The sequence below is a fragment of the Ciconia boyciana genome, chromosome 17 (assembly GCF_034638445.1).
Source record: "Ciconia boyciana chromosome 17, ASM3463844v1, whole genome shotgun sequence".
Taxonomy (NCBI): Eukaryota; Metazoa; Chordata; class Aves; order Ciconiiformes; family Ciconiidae; genus Ciconia; species Ciconia boyciana.
Window position 1 is genome coordinate 7,152,449 of NC_132950.1, and position 17,628 is coordinate 7,170,076.

General features: G+C 52.0%; 3 protein-coding genes and 2 non-coding genes across 9 annotated transcripts in view; all 5 read right to left on the reverse strand.

The window, feature by feature from the left end:
• SMG6 (SMG6 nonsense mediated mRNA decay factor) overlaps positions 1-954 on the reverse strand; it is a 119,104-nt gene extending 118,150 nt beyond the window's left edge. Inside the window, exon 1 of the mRNA XM_072882552.1 lies at positions 820-954. Within this exon, the coding sequence (XP_072738653.1) occupies positions 820-883 (64 nt within the window). The 5' untranslated portion in view covers positions 884-954. The remainder of the gene's footprint in view (positions 1-819) is intronic.
• Positions 773-7,354, reverse strand: TSR1 (TSR1 ribosome maturation factor). Of its 2 annotated transcripts, none has more exons than XM_072882558.1 (15): positions 7,157-7,354; positions 6,985-7,088; positions 6,392-6,608; positions 6,178-6,312; positions 5,214-5,635; positions 4,760-4,919; positions 4,263-4,423; positions 3,758-3,960; positions 3,140-3,302; positions 2,900-3,010; positions 2,416-2,548; positions 1,881-1,997; positions 1,439-1,579; positions 1,240-1,314; positions 773-1,142 (listed from the first exon to the last, which is right to left on the reverse strand). In XM_072882558.1, exons 1-15 carry the CDS (start codon positions 7,254-7,256, stop codon positions 964-966), a joined length of 2,421 nt encoding a protein of 806 aa, XP_072738659.1. In that variant the 5' UTR covers positions 7,257-7,354; the 3' UTR covers positions 773-963. The 2 variants fall into 2 exon arrangements, with proteins under 2 accessions (XP_072738659.1, XP_072738658.1); XM_072882557.1 differs by having other exon boundaries at positions 5,208-5,635; positions 7,157-7,348.
• LOC140661078 (small nucleolar RNA SNORD91 family) lies at positions 2,261-2,353 on the reverse strand. The gene has a single exon (XR_012045595.1). It is a non-coding gene; the product is annotated as a small nucleolar RNA SNORD91 family (small nucleolar RNA).
• Positions 3,596-3,688, reverse strand: LOC140661079 (small nucleolar RNA SNORD91 family). Its single transcript, XR_012045596.1, has one exon. It is a non-coding gene; the product is annotated as a small nucleolar RNA SNORD91 family (small nucleolar RNA).
• A 2,206-nt stretch (positions 7,355-9,560) lies between the features above and the next one.
• Positions 9,561-17,622, reverse strand: POLDIP2 (DNA polymerase delta interacting protein 2). 4 transcript variants are annotated; one of them, XR_012045574.1, is made up of 12 exons: positions 17,406-17,622; positions 16,854-16,935; positions 16,057-16,154; positions 15,086-15,182; positions 14,540-14,615; positions 13,828-13,935; positions 13,452-13,588; positions 12,419-12,445; positions 12,108-12,233; positions 11,624-11,703; positions 11,074-11,299; positions 9,561-10,034 (listed from the first exon to the last, which is right to left on the reverse strand). XR_012045574.1 is itself a non-coding variant. In XM_072882560.1 (11 exons), exons 1-11 carry the CDS (start codon positions 17,573-17,575, stop codon positions 9,920-9,922), a joined length of 1,116 nt encoding a protein of 371 aa, XP_072738661.1. In that variant the 5' UTR covers positions 17,576-17,621; the 3' UTR covers positions 9,561-9,919. The 4 variants fall into 4 exon arrangements, 2 of the variants coding, with proteins under 2 accessions (XP_072738661.1, XP_072738662.1); XR_012045575.1 differs by having other exon boundaries at positions 11,529-11,703; XM_072882560.1 differs by lacking the exon at positions 11,074-11,299 and having other exon boundaries at positions 17,406-17,621.
• Positions 17,623-17,628: the final 6 nt, after the last annotated feature.

Consider the following 17,628-nt stretch of genomic DNA (forward strand, 5'->3'; position numbering starts at 1 on the left):
TGCACACGCAGTGCCCTCCGCAGCCCTGGAGCAGCCTGTACTCGCTGCTGGGATGACAGCTGCTGCTCTGTCCCGACAGCGAGCCACACGGCTGGTGTGGGAAAGGATGAAGCTGCTGATTGAGCCAACTGCGGGTGTGGGAGTGGCGGCTGTGCTCTCGGAGCAGTTCCAGGCAGTCCCCCGGGACGTGGAGAACGTTTGCATCGTGCTGTGTGGGGGAAACGTGGACCTGAGCTCCCTGACCTGGCTCTCAGACCTCCCTGGGAAAGCGGAATGAGAATGGAGCAGTGTCTCAAGCAATGGAAACCTCACTCTGAATTTGTACAGTCTTGTTTGTGCACTACTAAAAACAGATGAACAACCCCAAACGTTTGAAAGTTTTTGTGGAGGGATAAAGGAAGCTGGCATTGGTCTCTATAGCACAGAGTCGCTTGGCTCCAAAGCAAAGGGTTGCTACGGGGGGGGGGGGGGGGTCTGGAAGCAAAGCACTGCCAGTTCTCCCCCAGCCACCCTGCTTCTCCCCCAGGCCTCCAGTGAGCTGTGCTCCATCACTCTCCCCACCTGCTACTTCGCCTTTCTTTCTCAGCATCAACAATAACTTCCAGCAAACCCCTGTCCTCAAAACAGCAAAATCCCCAAACCCACCACTATGGCAGGGCAGGAGGGAAAGGCAACAGCCCCAGTGGGCCACGGGGTTCACAAGAGAAGGGGTGCACACAGCCTCCCCATTTGGCCTCCGCAGCCAGCCACCACCAAGAGAGAGGCACTTAGATGTTTTTTAAAACATTTTCCATTAAAATAAATAGCTGTAGCTGGTACCTGAGCAGCAGCTGGTGAGACAGCCACCCCTGTACAGACCCCAGCAGTAATACGTCCAAGACATGAGTGCCGTCCTCGCTGTGCACGAGCTGAGAATAGCATCCAGGGAGCTAAGGCACAAACTGCCTTAGCCATGCTGAACACCTATTCCATTTCCACCTCCTGCACCAGCAGCGTGCTCTCGCTCCTCACCCACGGCACGGGCTCTGGAACATGAGGATCATAAGTCCATTTAGGAAAAACGCGCTTGTAGAGGTTCAGCAGCACCGTGTCCTGGGACTTCAGCTGTCCATCGAAGTGGCACTTCATGTGACCATGGGTCCCTAGGCAGAGAGCAGAAGAGACCATTAGCTGTCTCTTCTGCCCAGGAGGACCACATCCTGCCCAGCATAACAGAGATAAATACAGAACCGAACCTACCTAATGGCTCCTTGATGTGTCCTCTACGACCCCACTTTGTCCTCAGCTCCACTGGCTTAAACCACATCACATCCTCTGGAGATCAAAACACAAAAGGCAGGTAAGAAACAGACTTTGCTGCACCAACACAACTGCTCCCGCAGACGCAGAAGTTCTGCTTCCGCATCCCCTCTTCCCACCGCACAGAGACGGGCCGTACCTCTGTTAAAGAACATGTATCGTACGACAGCTGTCTTGGTAAAGATCTTGAATGGATGGCCACTAAGCACCAGCCGCTTGATGACGATTCTGTCTGGGTCCACGGAAAGCAGAGAACCCGTGGCAATGAGGTCGTGCATTCCTGCAAGGCAGAGTCACTAACGCACCAGGGCAGCGCCACAGAAGGTGCCTCCATCACCTCCTCCCTCGGCACAACTCCCTTCCCCAAATGGTTCCAGGCCCAGAGCAACCCCACAGCAGGGACAGACAAAAGGTGGCAGTGGTACTGGGGATGGAAATGTGTTGATCTTCTCAAACAGCATGAAGGGGACAGCTTTTTCCAAGTCATGCTTCTTGGACAGATGCACTTGTAAGTGGGGTATGGGAACGGCCTGTTAACATTTGTTTCCCAGACACCACCTCCTCAGCACTTACAAACTTACCGTTACTTCTCTGTTTAAAAAGAAGCACTGAGGCAGGAGGGAAAGTGATGGGAGCGTAAACAGTCACCACCAGGGCAGCATCCGGGCGCAGGAAACGTTCCAGCTTGTGCTTATCAGCTAGGACAGAACAGCAATGATCAAGTTCAGGCACAGAGCAGTACTCAGAGCTCTAGGAAACCCCATTGAGCCCATTCTTTCCTGGCAAATGGGCTCTGCACTTTAGGAAAACAGGTGACAAACACCCCTCCTCTGCTGGCACAGAGTATCTGGGAATTAAGGTCATCCTGAGCCACCAGCTCACTACATGGAGCCTGCCACCACCTTGCCTGGACCGGTGAGCCACCTTGCGCAAGCCCACCCACTCCCCACTATTTAGTGCCTCCCCTGGAAGCCTCAGAGCCTAGGAGTGAGTCTTCAGAAGAGTCCTTCAGCCAGGTTCAGACACCACGGCTAAAACATCACAGGCTTCCTGCCCTAGAAACCCCAGCCCCACCTCCTGGCATACCCATACCCACGCCACCGGTCCCTCACAAACCTGAGGTGTGCTGGGAGAACAGGGGGGATGCTCGGAAGCGCCTGAACCCACAGTGAAAGATCAGCTCCTCCTTTGCCCTCACTGGCTCACTGTTGCTTGGATGCCGACGCACCAGGAAATTCAACACGGACATCTGCGGGAGAGGCAGCGCTGTGAGGGGCTGACAGCAGGGCTGGCAAACGATGGTGGTCAGAGCAGAAAGCAATGGGACGTTGCAGCAGGGATGAATGTCTTTGACAGTGGCTTCTAAAGGACCGCTGGTAATGCAGACACCTCAGCCAGGCTCAGACACTCTAGCCTAAACACCCCTGGCAGCTTCAGCCTGCTCTGACCAAAGGGAAGGTCCTACTCTGAACTGCGAACAATGCAGGGAGATTTCAACCCAAACCCTCTGCAGCCAGAACTTCTCCAAACCATGCAGCCTGAGGGAACCAGACAGGGAACTGCACACCTACGAGATATCAGCAGGGCCATACTTAGTCACCTTTTGTTCATGGGGAAGCAATGAGAACAGGACTAGTGGCTTCCCTTCTTTGAAGCTCTCCATCACTGAGACAGGGACATTGCAGACATGAAGTGTAACATACCAGCCAACCTGCCAAGAGAGGATCAGTTGTGAATACTTCTCTCAGTAGAGAACTCAGCCACCTCCCTGCCAAGCCCTTCCTACTAGGAGCGAGGGACCACAGTAGGGGAAGAGATCAGCAAGAGAAAAGGGAGTTACCGAGGCTCCTTCAGTCTCCTCTTTCTCTATTTGCCGGAAGAGGTGCTTTCGGGTTCGGGAGAAGTCCTGGAACTGGAAAATCCTGGCATAGTCTCTTGGGAGATTCTCTTTGGGGTCCCATGGAGAAGTCCGGAAACTCTTCAGCCCCCTGTACTTCTGGAACCTAAAGGACAGATAACAGAAAAGACAAACTACTTCACAAATCGAGGTGTCCAGCCAGCACCTTCTGTGGTCCTCAGGGACTTACACCTTCAGAGAGTGCAAAGGGAGCAAAGCAAATGTTAGCTTTCAGAAAAGATCTTAGTGCAAGGGAGAGCTAGAAACAGCAGCCAAGTCACCAAACAACCTGCCCTTGCATCAGGGCTCTGCCATCCTCCTCCCTCTCACTGGTCAGGACCCAGCTCTCCCTGCAGCAGGGAGCTGCCCAGGCCCACCCACTGCCCCCCAACTAGTGCCTCCCCTGGAAGCCTCAGAGCCTAAGAGTGAGTCTTCAGAAGAGTCCTTCAGCCAGGTTCAGACACCACGGCTAAGACATCACAGGCTTCCTGCCCTATCTCACCAAACTAGACAGAAGAGCGCCTTCCAGCTCCTCTCCCAGCAAAGCATCCTCTTTCTTACCGGACTCTGGCAGGTACGTCACGTGGCGTGTCCACCTCATCCGGAAACATTTCATCCATTCTCTCCTGTTTGTATCTCTCCAGCATCTGTTCATCTTCCTCCACCTTCTCATCGTACTGGTCATCCCGCAAGCACTCAGAAACGGTCATGGTCTCACATTCCTCCTCTGCAGGTTCCTCTTCCTCTTCACTGCTTTCCCCCTCCTGACACAGAGGACAGCACAGAGCCCGTAAGCACATGCGCTCTGTTGATGTCCATGCAGCCCTGCACACCGTGTGTACTCGTGCTGTTTGAATTACGCCCCAAGCTACACCACAGTCCCTCATTTCGGTATCTAACAGGCCAAGAAGCAACATGATACACGTGAGAGATATAACAATGGAAATCCAGGCAAGTCCTGGTTCTGTGTTGTGCCCTTGCACGGAGCAAGCCAGAAGGACAGGATTGTCCTAGGATACACAATAACGCCCTGGAGATCACCTGCAGCATCAGCTCTTAGAGGTACCTGGGAAACTGCCTCTTCCATCATATCATCATCGATGTCATCATCTTCATCATCATCATCTTCCTGATTGCCCTCTTCTCCATCATCCACAATCCAGGCAGCCTGGTACTTAGATGTGCCTTTGGGGACCTTCACCACCCTCCTGTTTGCCTTCAGAGAAGCTGTAGGATTCCCACCAATAGTTAACACAGGAACAATTCTCCTTTCCCTCAGCAGCTTTTACACCGGGACAGCCAAGATCATTTCTAGACCAGAATCGCTGTTTCCCAGCACAGAATTTGTCAGGGCCCAGAAAAGGCAGCTAAAATGTAACCCTGCTAACTGCCACGCAAACCACACAGCCTGGTAGTCAGGTGATGGGAGTAGGAATGGAATCCCTGGGCTCCCAACTAGCACATTTCTTCACAGCCACCCTCAGCCATCCTGGCAACGGAGGATTTCTAACAACCCTCTTAACAGGGACAAGGAAAAGGTACAGAAGTATTGCTGCTACTCACCCTCTGCTTCTTGCAGTTCTTCTTCAGTGGGCCACGTCTGCTCCCCTTCCATAGGATCAGGAACCACTTCTGACTGCAAAGACTCCTGCTTGTTTGGATCTGCCTTCATCAGGACCTTAACATCTTCCTCCATCTCATCGGTACCATTTACAGAGTCATCCTGAAGGGCAAGAGCAGAGTTCCCAGCTGTGAATACACCTAACTCAAATTAGCAAGCAGTCTGAAACGAACTCCCTTCAGTATCACGTTCATTATGCTGTAATGTAATGTTCGTTACATGCCACGTGCAAGGAATCTCAGCTCAGTGGCAGAACACAGCCCTGCTGTCTCTCTTGATAAAACTCCCTTCAGCCCCTCTTAACCACATGTACCCAGTTGTATTTTCCTGATGAAAGTTTAGAAACATCGTGTTCTAACAGGACCGGCAAAGCCTTGACCTTCCACACACCTGTACCTCCATGTCCTGACTCTTCTTCTGTCCTTTAACCACTCGGGGGTTCAAAGAGAGGGGGTCAGGGGGGGCATCCACCTGGCTCATCTGGAAGTCTCCATGCCCCACAATATGCACCAGGCTGTTCACGTCGAGGGTCTGTCCCCGGACAAAGCCGGACACCTTCAAGGTCCCAACCAGGTCACTCTCCTGACTGGGCACAAACTCAGCAGCATAGGCGAGCAGGTGAGCCCGCCTGTCCCGAAAAGCGAGATGCCGCTGCTTCTGTGTGGCGAGGTGCCTCAGCAGCAGCAAGGACTCCTGCTCCGTGTTCAGGGGGAAGAGCTTGGCCTCGGGAAAGCGCTTCTCAATGGCTTTGGCAAGTTTCTTCCTGGCATCTATCCGCTTCTTAGGTGGCAAGTCAGTACCCCCTGGGACAGCAAGCGCTACCAAGCAGTGCATAGAACAGAGTTCAGGATCGGATCGTACACCTTCTTATACCCCTTTTACCAAGCATTGACAAACACTCAGATATCAGCAACCCACATAACCAGATTCACACATTCAAAAGAACACACAGGACAGAAAACCTGTCTTCAGAGATAAGAAAACCTGTCTTCAGAGATTTTGAGACTAAATGAGATCATAGAGATAAGGGCCCAGGACTGAACTTAGCAAGAAAGCATCCGAATCCCTTCGCTCTGCACCCCCAGATAACCATTACAATGCTGACTCCACCACGCACCCAGAGGCCTAAACCTAGAACGCCCTTTTTATCTCCAGCACTCCCCCACCAGGCTAGTAACGTAACAAGGCAGCATGAGAATGGCATTCACCCGACCAATCTATGCTCAGAAACAGAGCGGTCAAAGACCTGTGATCGCCTATTAACATACGGAGTTTTTAATTACTGCAACAGTAAATCCCCATCAAGCACCCCCTCGACCTATACCCCACCAGAAGCCCTTAACGTTTCTCACTCGCTCACCGTAAGTGGGGAGCCCCTGTGCGAAGAGGCAGGAGAGGCAGTGCTCCCCCGCACTGTCCCAGCCATCTGCAGGATCCAGGATGAACAGGAGGGAGTCAGCAACCTTTGCTAGGTCTAAGACAGCATGAAGGTCCCCTGCACGCAGAACACCTCCATTACTGGGGCTGCCAGGGGTTCGGCGTCAAGAACCACACCAACAACAGCGTTTCCTCACCTGCCTGTGCTGTCACAAAGCGCCAGCGCTGCTTGAGTCGGGGGCAGAGGAGCGCAAAGCCACCAGCTCTCCCCTCATCCACACGGACAACAGCCGAGTCCTGGCTCTGCAGCAAGCGGAGGGTGTCACAGCCTGCAGCCCTGCTGTGCAGCGGCACCAAAACCACGAGGTGGGGGGGCCCATCCCTGCTGCCCAAGCTCCGCTTCTCCGCCAGCACCTGTGGGCACAACTGCAGAGCATGAACCCCGGCCCCAATCCAGTTCCTATCCTGCACTCAGATCAAGACCGGATTCCTCCACAGCTCACCCCCAACCCACTCGGTCCAGTCACGCTCCACTTGCCCCAAACTGAACTGACCCTGGCACTCACTCCTCTCCCTGGCCGGGCTCCTGATCCCCCCGCAAAGACCCAAACTGGCTCGGTCCCCACAGACACACACCCACATGGAGACCCGCACCGGCCCCATTCCCGCTCCCCAGTGCCCCCTCGCGAAGACCCGAACCGGCCCGTTTCCCGCTCCCCCCGCGACCAGCCCGGCTCCGGTTCCCCACGCGGTCCGGCCCGGCCCGGCCCGGTTCCCCCGCGGCCCTCACCGCCTCCTTGCGCTGCCGGCGGAGCTGCAGCGCCTGGTGCCGCCGGTCCACCCTGCTGAGGTCGCGGAGCCGCCGGCGGGGCTGGGCCTTGACGGAGACGCGGCCTGCGGGGAGAGAACGGTCAGACGGGCCGCGGCCCGCAGGGAACCCGGCCAGGCCCGCCCCACCTCACCTCCAGCGCGGCGCTGGGACGACCCGCTGTGCTTCCCGCCCTTGTGCGCCTTGTTCTGCTGCTTCAGCGGCCCGGGCCGGTGAGCGCCCGCCGCCACCATGCTGCCGCCTCGCTGCCTCCTCAGCGCTTCCGCCGCGTCACTTCCGGCGCCGCGGGGCACGCCGGAAGCGCGCAGCGCCGCGCACAGACTAAGATGGCGGCGTGAGGGAGGGGGGCGGCGGAGCCCCGGGCCCGGGCAGCGCCGCGGCCCTGCCCGCCGAGAGGGAGGAGCGGCGGGCCCGGCCCCCCCGGAGAGGGCGGGAGAGGCCCAGGGCCGGTGCAGGGAGGGAGGTTGGTGCCCGTCAGCGCCGCGGGAGGAATGAGAGCCCGGAGCGACAGCCTTGCCTTCAGCGCTTTATTGATTAGTTCTTTGTACAGGTATTTACAGAAGAGAGGAAAGCAGCCCGCCCGCGGAGAGAGGGTTCGCCAACCCTCTGGAAACGCTCCTGTGGGAAGAAGCGGTGGAGGAAGCACCCACCCCAAGCCGCAGGCCCCGCAGCATGGCAGGCAGGCCCCGGGGCAGGCCCGGCTCTGCCCGCCTCCGCACAGACTGATCGAGCGGAAAAACATTCCTACCACTCTTGCCAATTCTTTTCCAGCCAAGAATGTCCATTCTGGGCCCAGCCGTAGCCTGCCCTGGTGGCACGTCACACAAACACACTGCAAGAGCCGCTCTGCCCGGCGCTGGCAGAGCCCCGGCCCCCAGGACCATGCTGCCACTTGGGAATATAACTCTCTCTGCTTTTTATTGGAAGCGTTAGGTCCACAGCACCCCAGAAACGCGGGTGAGTGAGCAACGGGGTTAAACGTTTACAGTGGTGTTGCAATTGCCAGTAAAGCTGAAAGTCGGTAACCCAAGGGAGAGCCAGGGTGGCTGCTACTCCGATCCAAGTGAGCAATTGCATAGGAGGGAAAAAGCAGGTTTCCCTCCTATAGGTTCCTGCTTCCTCTCAACATGAGGTGTCATCCCCCCCTTCTCCTCCTGCGAATAAATCAGCGTGACAGTGGCAACGTGGGGTTGTCAGCTGTGGGCTGTTCTTTACAGATCCTCTTCTACCCCTAAAAGCAGGCTGGCTGTCTAAACCTTTCAACTCTAAAAGCAATGTAGATAGCAAGTCCTACCTGACAGAAAGGAAGACATAAAATTAAGATACTGGTGGCAGATAAACACTGTTTAAGCAGTAGTAATTAAAGTCTTTCTATACAGGTATCCACTGGCTGCAGGGCTGCATGCGAGTCTCTCCTGCTGTCATTTCCAAAGGCTGTTTGTCCATAGCACTGCCAAAGCACTGCCTTGCAGAGCCAGGCTGCTCAGAGAGGACTCGGGGGAAGAGGGGATAACTAGGATACTTCTGAATCAAGAAAAACAACAGTCCTGTGAGTTACTTATACCTTGTCATTTAAGCAAGACCAGGGAAAGGAGAAAGGTTTGAAACTTTCTGCCTAGGGTTCCCATCACAAAGCCAGCTACCTCTGCCCCTGCGAGTCACCCGTAAGTCTGGCCTCAGAAGCCCAGAGACAGCCAGAAGGGACCCACCACGGAGGCTGATGTCTCTCCAGATCTCTGTAATCCTCAGAGCTGCTGAGAGCCACTCTGGCTTGTAAAAGAGCTTAGCGCCTGATTTGGACTGTGGACCGGGCCCTTCACATGTAAAAGCAAAATTCCCACAAATCCATATGTCATAAGCTTACAGGTATTTCGCTGACCCATGCGGTTCTGCAGGGCCCTCCACACAGACTACCAGAAATCACAACCCGCCAAGCCAAGCAAGCCTAGGAGCAGAAAACCAAGCACCACCTCACTGTGGTTGACAGCACAGCAGGTTAAAACAAGCTCTTCCTGCCAAAGCAGAAACTACCAAGGAAATACGGTTACAGCCGCAGCGTGAGCGGGGAAGTATTTTCCAGCAGTTGGGATGCACATCCCTGCAGCAAGGCAAGCCTTTGCAGGGGGAGGGCTCCCTTCAGCTATCCTGTACAATCACGACACACAGCCCGGTGCTCTGTGTGCACAAGACACCGTGGCAGCCTGCTCAGCACCACCTGCCAACCCGCCTTCCCCCCTCTGCACTCTCTTCTCCGAGAAAACAGGCTTTGCATCGCTCCAGCACACAGCCCAGACAAGCTATGCAACGAGGAGTGGAGCTCACAGGCTGCTCCGCCACACATTGGCTAAATACCAGAAAGCAGCTGCATTGCAGGAAGGCTGTTTTAGGGAGCAGAAATGTGAGCTCATTCTCACTGCTGCCTTCTGAAGAGGCAAGAAGAAAGGGCTGACATGGCTTTGCACGTGGGCGAGGGGGGAGCAACAAGCCGGGGCAGGCTGGATACAAAGCCTAGGCCTTGGTTTATAAAGGAAGACTGGTTGCAACTGGAAGGGCCAGTTTATTAGAGAAACCTCACATTGCAGAGAATTCACAACACATTGGAAAGGGTCCAGGCCTGCTGAGGGGGCCAGTCTTCTGACGCAGCACAGATCTACGTCCCCCAGCTCCAACCCCAGCAGCTGCCACAAAGGGAAGGGTTAACTGTAGCACAGCTTATGTTTACAAGCAGCCTGAGAGAGCCAGTATTAAAGTTCAAAAAAGCCTCCCCGTTAGACAACAGTTAAAACAAAAATGGTTTAAAATGTTTAAAAGCTCCGTGTTCTTGGCTGCAGCATAATGGGGAGGCAAAGATCTACAACACACACAGGTCTCTGTGGGTCTCAGCACTCGGTCTGCTCTACCAGTGAAGGCCGGAGGGGGGGGTCTTCTCATCTTTGTTGCTTTCCAGAGAAAAGGGTGGGATTCGGACATCAAAGTGGGAGCCATCAGGCCTCTCAAATCGAAAAGTACCCCTGCAAAATAATGGCAGAGATCATGCTGAGGCCAGGGAGAAACACAGCTAGGAATCATCAACAAGAAGGTAAGACATGAGCTCTTCCATATCCTGCGCAGGGACTCTGGGGCTGCATTTGCAAGGCTGGTCCAGCAGCAAGTACATCGGTTCAGCAGCAAGGACATCTGCCTGCCAAGATGACTCATTTATTGGAAGACTCCTGGGCGGTTTACATCACATCTCTAACATACATTTCCTGAATAAAGATGTCATGATTGGAGCCTCCAGGAGGTAATCGCACTCCACGCATCTGCGGCAGTGTTTACTTAACTCCCACCCCACAGGAGACAGAACCATCTGAGCTATTTTTACAAACTGATTACACGTAAATTCAGATTCGTATTTCTTGGCAGAAGCTCCACTGGGTAAGAAGTCTGTGACAATATGAAATCCCATCACAGATGTAATTTGCAATAGCTTCTGCTTTGCATTTCAGAAAGGGCATTTCAGAACTGAATCTGCCTGTCCTTGTACAAACAAAGAATTTGTCTACTGCCCTGAACTACAGGACGACTGCACTGCAGAACATGACATGGACAAGAGGATCGTGGGGATAAACTAACAGGTTCTCATGACAGAGAGGACACAATTGAACACCAGAAGTCAAGCTGAGCAGCTTCTGAGCTACAGAACCTTTGTCTCTTTCTCTTCAGAATGCATGCAGAGAGGGAAAAACTACTAAACAAGCTGGTTTTACTCCCCAGGGCATGCATTCAGGCAAATCAAAGTGCTTAACGTGCCAAACAAGGGTGTATCCTATAGGCAAAGAGCTGCTCGCTTGCTTTTCCCAACTCAAAGGCAGCTTAACTCTGAAACAGATCCACTTAAAAAATGCAAGCCAGAAAGACTGTCATACAGAAGGCAAGAGGTGGCTGTGCATTTCTTGTCCACACAGAGGTGACATTAAATGCGCTAACCCAGCTGAAATGCAAAACAGAGGGAAACTGCTTTAACCCTACAGAACTAGAAAAGAACAACTCACCTGAGCACTTTCCTACCTGCACTTACAGAAGAGGGGACTTGAACACCAGTTAGACTGAAGGCCTTATCTGGCTTAAACTGGGAGTAACCCCACGTGCCAATTCCTTGTGGACACAGAACTGCACAGCTTCACTCAGGGACAGAATCAAAGCCCAGTCCTCTCCAAAGAGAGAGGATACCAGTGCACACATCCCTGCTGCCTAGGGAAACACCAGCATGAAGCCCTGCCTCTTGCACCAAGGACTGAAAGGACAGAAATTGAGTATTAGCAGATGACGACAGAGAACGGCTTCATGTGTTTTCAAATCCAGTCTAGCACAGACCAGAGGAGGAGGAGGAGAAGGATAAATTATCCTGGAACCTCTCTTGGTGCAGAGAATCAACAGATCTTCTTATCACTAACTGGAATACTGCTATAGAGAAGCTCATAACAATTTTAACTATCAAATACATCCGGTACACTTCCACCCACCTTTCAGCCATAACTCCAGACTGCAAACTGCGTCCCAGCTCAGCGCTGTGGGGTCCTATATCTAAACCACTACCGCAGTAATAAGTGCTTCTTACCACATGTGACCACTGGATGCCTGCAGGGAGACGTGACTGCTGTACTGAAATGCCGGCTGTTCTTTGGATAAAACTGGCTCCTGAGAAGACAAGAGACCACTCTGCATCAGCAACGGACTTAAGATCTCTCCACAGACAGGCATCAACAGGAAATTTATGTAGTGAGAAGAAAAAGAGAGATCCACACCTGAGCATCGCTACCAATTACACAGCAAACTCACCCAGTGAGTAGAGCCAGAATCACGTATTATTCCAGTTTTCCCATTACCAGTCATTTAGGATCATTCTCTAATATTCAGTGTGAAGTTTCAGTTCATGCATACTAACAACAGATGAAAAGCTCATGCGATTTCTTTTTTTTCATTGCCAGTTTCCTATTCCATCTATTTCCGCTGCCCACTAAGCAATTTACTGGCAAGTCAATCCAAGGAAGAGGACCCCAGAAAAGGGCTGCGCTTCCCTGAAGAAGCTACACAATACCTACCCTTCCTACAACGCCACGGCCCCTGACCGTTTCCAACGTGCCCGACAAGCTAAATATCCTCCAGTGCCGTTCTCGGAGTTGTACCACTTCGCTGTCAAGGTTCTCCAAGCGAATACAGTAGCGCCACTAGACAGAAAAAAGACTGCTATCAAGAACTGGAATGAGCTGCAAACAGTTGATAACCCATAGCTGATACTGGGAAACAGTTGCCAGGCAAGGGCTACTCTCCCTCAGAGCTTATCACACAGCAATGATGCCACAGCAAATAAACTCCTTCCCTTTAGCTGCTTCGTGAAACAAAAGGCACTTACCCAGTAGACATGGGAATTCTGGGCTTCCTGTCAAGAGAAACAAAAGACTTTAGCAGCTGCCCTTCGACGCTCAGCGCCAAAACCTCTTCAGCTGTCAGCACAGCACAAGCACAGGGGCTCTCGCTCCATGCCAGATTGACACAGACAACTCACATGAACACAGAGACAGCTGCTCTCCGAAGCAGTCCATCAGTTACCGCCTGGCACTGGCTCTGCTCTAGACATGTAATCGTGAGGTGGGAGATTTGCAAGGATCTCGTGACTACGGAGGGTTGATCTCCATGTTAATTACGCACTTTCTACTGATCTAGAAACACCCATTTCCTTGCCTTCGGGCACCTGTTTTTCTGACAAGGTTAGGACAAACATCAGCTGGGCTCCATAGAAGCTGCAATTCCACACCAAAACATCCACCTGCCATGGCGCAGGCTCCCCAGCAGCTGTGCTTGTCTGGACTTGGAAATCAAACTGCTGCGGTAATTCCCAGCCCTCCCACTCAGAAGCCTATTGGAGCCTCATTATTTTGGATAGTCTACATGAAGTCCTTGCACTATAAAGAGCACATCATTATCAGCCAAATCCAGAAGGCTTTAGCCAAACCCTCTAACCCGCGTTAGGCCAGGAAACAGGGGTAGACACCCACAGCACCTCACCACTGGGCAGGATAACAGACATGTCTCTCATTACAGGGCAGATGGCCTTGGTGCCACCCATTATGCACACACCCATCTGTGACCGAGGCAGTAAAGGACCATTTCACAAGCCTTCCTAAAAATCTTCCTCAGTATCTTGCTACACTGTACTGTTCTACAGAACAGTATTATTTCCCATCCTACAAATAACAAGCAAAAGCTAAGTTGCTGTTCTCCAAAAATGTATGACAAAACAGTTTCATGTTCATACCTCTGCTAAACATAATGACAATGAAATTCCAACTGTGATTAAAAAGTCATTTCTCCAGTAAGCAGAAGGTACCTTCGGTCAGTAAACTGGTCTTAGAAAAACACGCAAGTTAATCAGATCACAGACCTACCCTCATGCCCATATAGAAAGGGATGACTGTAACACGGATGTTCTCCGTGGTTTCTCGGTGCACGTCAGAGAGCTCTAGCCAGGGATGGTTCTTCTCCTGCCATGCGCACAGTGTATCCCTTGCTACAAAAGGTGGAACTGTGGGGAGGGAAAGATGAGAGTTTATGAGGAGAGGCATGCCATAACCAGAGTCCTTTCCCCTCAAAGCAACTCCTTTCACGTAGTTACAAAAATTATTTAAAGGAGGCTTCACTGTAACAAACCCCAAACCAGACCAAGATTTTTACACTGTAGCCAAGATGATGGGTTCTGGATACTTGCCATAGAACACCTCAAGTATCTGGCTCTGAAGATTTCCCTCTGAAGCCAGAAATTACCTTTTGTTTGGTCGTACATGAGAAACCTCTCAAAGAGCTCGTGCTGGATGGGCACTTGATCAGTGGAGCTGTAGGGAAGGATATCTTCATGGCTTACATAGTCTAAACCTGAAAAAGAAACCCCAAAAGCCATTGAACTTCCCCAGCGAAGAGCAGCTCAGAAGTCTCCTGACAGAGAAATGGATCACACTACTGAGATGTCAAGAAAAGGATTTGGGCAGCAGCAGACAAAATTGCTTGCAAGAATGGAAGAAACAGGCCAGTAATAACCCTTGGCAGCATTCTCCTGTGAGATTTCTCCACAGAATTATTTCTCTGATAAGGACACACTGCCTGGGAAGTGACTGCACTGTCACAAAAGGACTTTGGGCAGGAAATGCACAGGACAAGAAGAGATCTAGCTGTCCTGGTAATAAAGCAGAATAGCCCATATGCAACAGGGTATGCGTGTGGGATCTATGTCTCAAGAGCTCAAAGTAGGTATGCTTGTGTCTGATCAGAGGCTGCCCAACTTCCATCTATCCAAAAGGGCTGCATGTACTTTAGTCATTCTGTTCTTTCTAGCGTGGCCCTAACCCACAGACAGATCCATTACAGGAATATCCTGCAGGAACTGCTGCTTCGCTGGCAGGACTTGGCTGTTGGTGACTCTTCTGACCTCACCTCATGACAATCCACATCTCCACAGAGGTTACAGGTGCATCTTACCCACCTGGTATGGCATAGAGGGCTCTGCTGTCATCGTGATTTGCCAGGAACGTCACTGCTTCCGTCTGTGATCTCTGGGACTGAAAAAAAGGGAGGTTTATGTCTTTGTGTGGATTGTTGTGGGCCAGTTTCCAGCCACATTTCAGTTTACTATTGTGATTTCTAAAGTGTGTAACCTTTATTTTATTTAACCAGTTGACCTCGGAACATCTCTCCTTTTAATTCCTCTAGACTAATTCTCCACTCAAACAAGTGAGGAGCACTTTCAGTGCTGCAACGCACGTTCCTAATGACCTGTATGCAAAAGAGTAGGAATGCCAACAGCACGAGGAAGTGAGGTTGGAAAGGGGAAACATGATCCAGAAAACAGTCATATGATGTTCCAGATTATCTTTCTCAGGGAAAATATGACTTGAAGAACAAATTTGTCCTAAAATTCTAAACAACCAAGTTGACCATCATAGCCATTTTCTTTCAGTGCCTGTCCATCTAAAGCATTCATACAGGAGAAGATATTTGAGTTTCAACACCAAGATTACTGGTTACTTACTATATGTGGACAATCCCGGGCATCTATTAGCACCTGATAGTAAGTATGTGTTTTGCCCTTGACCTCTTTGGAACCATGGCCTGCCGCGTTCTCGCTTCTAAAAAGAAAAGCAGAGCACTGAGCGCAAGCACAGCACGGCAGCAAACTGTTGTTACCAGGACCAAGCACGTTCATAAACAATGATTTTTTTTTAAATACATTTCACAGTCTGTAATCATTCAGTTCCATCCAAATTAAACTCATGTCAGCCACCCACACAACGATAGATGAACCACGATGACAATCAACAGTGTTTGTCACGGGCACAACAGCTCTGTTTTCAGACGACTCAGAAGTTCTTCCTGCTCAGTCCAGTCTCCTGTTTGGGGTGGGTATTTCTACTGCCCTCGATTCTCTCTCTGCTTACTCCTCATTCCTTCCCGACTCCAAATGCACACTCGTCCGGCACACCTCCAACACAGGCCAGGGGGAAATGGATGGAAGAGGGGAGAGAAGCGAACAGTGACTCAGTCCACAAGAAAGATGAACTTGGCCTAGTGGGTTGAAACTGGGGAGGCAGCTGACAAATCCAGCTCACTGGCAATCTACAGAAGCAGCAGCCTGCAATTTTAACAGAGGAGCCTAGACCTAACTCAAAAAGCATCACAAGGGGCTTTTTATAACAAAGAATGCCAGGAGCATGGTTTGTTGGGGTTTTTTTCTTGTGGGTTTTTTTTTGGGTTGGGTTGTTGGTTTTTTTTAATTTCCTTCACACACACTCTCATCCTTCATACTTCCATCCTGTCTCTCATTAACACAAAATCAATACTCATGCAACATCTCTTCTTTAAGCACTCTTGTAGTTTACATTCATGCAAAACAGACCCATACCATTGTCCTCCTTAAAAAGACTTGTTTACCCCAACCAGGAAACTCACTACAAAATGTAAATGTAACAGTACAACAAGATATAAACCAGAACAAATCCTTACTTTTCTGTGACAGGAGAAGCCACATCTCGATCATAAAGCCTGGCTTGCCAGGGAAACAGGACTATTCCTCGATAGCCAAACACACTGTGAAGAAATAGCTGAAAGAAACAAATAATTACATTTGAATACACAGGAAGCTTTAATCAACTAAGATACAACAGAAAACATGAAGCCAAAAACCCTTTTCTGATAGTATTTTTAAAAAAATCTGTTAACTGAGGTAAAACTAGAAACATTTACAAAGAATATGAATGCATGGGATGGAAATACAGGGAGAATCACCCCTGTGTGAACCCAGAGCAGAAACAAAGAGGGAACATAAACAGTCTGGGATGAGAGAAGAAATTCATGTCATCTCTATCCCATAAAAGTGAATGACTAAACCAGTAATAAAGCAATACAATGGCAGAAGTGCAGAAAGGAGACAAGCATGGGACAGACCACTCAGGAACGCAGAAACAGATCTGTGAGTCATAAGCACAGAACTAACAAGTTTAGTTGCTATTTCTCAAATTCAGTGATTGTCTCTTTTGCTCCTAGAGGGAGAAAATCCTTAAATAAAGCCAGCAGAGCAAATGCCATTGTAGGAACAGTTCTGTCATGCTGCAGATTCTTATCAACTTGCTACTGTCAGATGACTGACAAACTGCAGACACAGCAGAGACAAGGAGCAGTGAACTGTGAAACTTCTGGCCTTCTGCTACAATGCAGCAGCCTCCTTACAAGTAAATCCCTCGGCTACCCGATCTCTGTGGAACAAGCCTGCAGAGTCAGCTCTGCTCCCCAGAACCGCTTACCTGACCCGTCTCGTATTTGCCGTGCTGCTTCGGTGCCTCAAACACCCCAACGGTCTCCAGGACTTTGCCCTCTGGACGGTTTCTAGGAGCAGAGAGGCAGTTTGGTGGGTGCGCAGGGGCTGAACCAGCCCCCGGGCCAGGGGGCACACAGCACCCGAGCCCCAGGCACTGGCCAGGCACGGCCCCCCACCTCATACCTCCCCACAAGAGCCCCACTACGCACTAGGCTACACAGTCACCCCCCCTTCCCCACCCCCCACCCCTTCGCCAGTCTCCCCTCTCCCAACTGCCCTGGGCACCCCCTGCCCAGTTTCCCCCTCAGCCCAATCCCTGCCCCAGCCACCCCCACAGCCCCCAACTCCTCCCCAGTCTCCCCCAACGACCCAACACCCCCCAAACACCCCTCAGAGCCCCTAACCCCACCCCTCGCAGCCCCCACCGCCTGCCTTCCCCAACCCCCGACAGCCCCTCCACACCCCTACCCTCACCCCAACACCCCTAAACCGCCCCCGGGCCCGGGCCCGGGCCCGGGCCCGCCCCCACAGGCCTCACCGCGACGAGAGGTGCCGCCGCGGCAGCAGCAGCAGCGGGAGGGCCGCGGCTCCCCCGGCGCCCAGGGGCCGCAGCCCGCGGGCCGGGGGCGGCTCCCAGAGCGGCACCCCGCGGGCCCGGCACCGGCTCAGCGCCGCCGCCACGTACCGCCGCGCCGCGCAGCCCGACATCCCGCGGCCGGGCCGACCCCGCCGCCAGCCCACAATGCACCGCGCGCCCGCCT

Coding starts and splice junctions, on each gene's coding strand:
- TSR1 (XM_072882557.1), bottom strand. CDS start 7,256: ATGGTGGCGGCGGGCGCTCACCGGCCCGGGCCGCTGAAGCAGCAGAAC. Junction 7,089..7,156: donor GTCCCAGCGCCGCGCTGGAG/GTGAGGTGGGGC, acceptor CTCTCCCCGCAG/GCCGCGTCTCCGTCAAGGCC. Junction 2,549..2,899: donor TGCTTCCCCATGAACAAAAG/GTGACTAAGTAT, acceptor CCTCTCCCGCAG/ATGTCCGTGTTGAATTTCCT.
- POLDIP2 (XM_072882560.1), bottom strand. CDS start 17,575: ATGTCGGGCTGCGCGGCGCGGCGGTACGTGGCGGCGGCGCTGAGCCGG. Junction 14,616..15,085: donor CCCGGGATTGTCCACATATA/GTAAGTAACCAG, acceptor CCTTTTTTTCAG/TCCCAGAGATCACAGACGGA. Junction 13,936..14,539: donor AGCCCTCTATGCCATACCAG/GTGGGTAAGATG, acceptor TTTCTTTTTCAG/GTTTAGACTATGTAAGCCAT.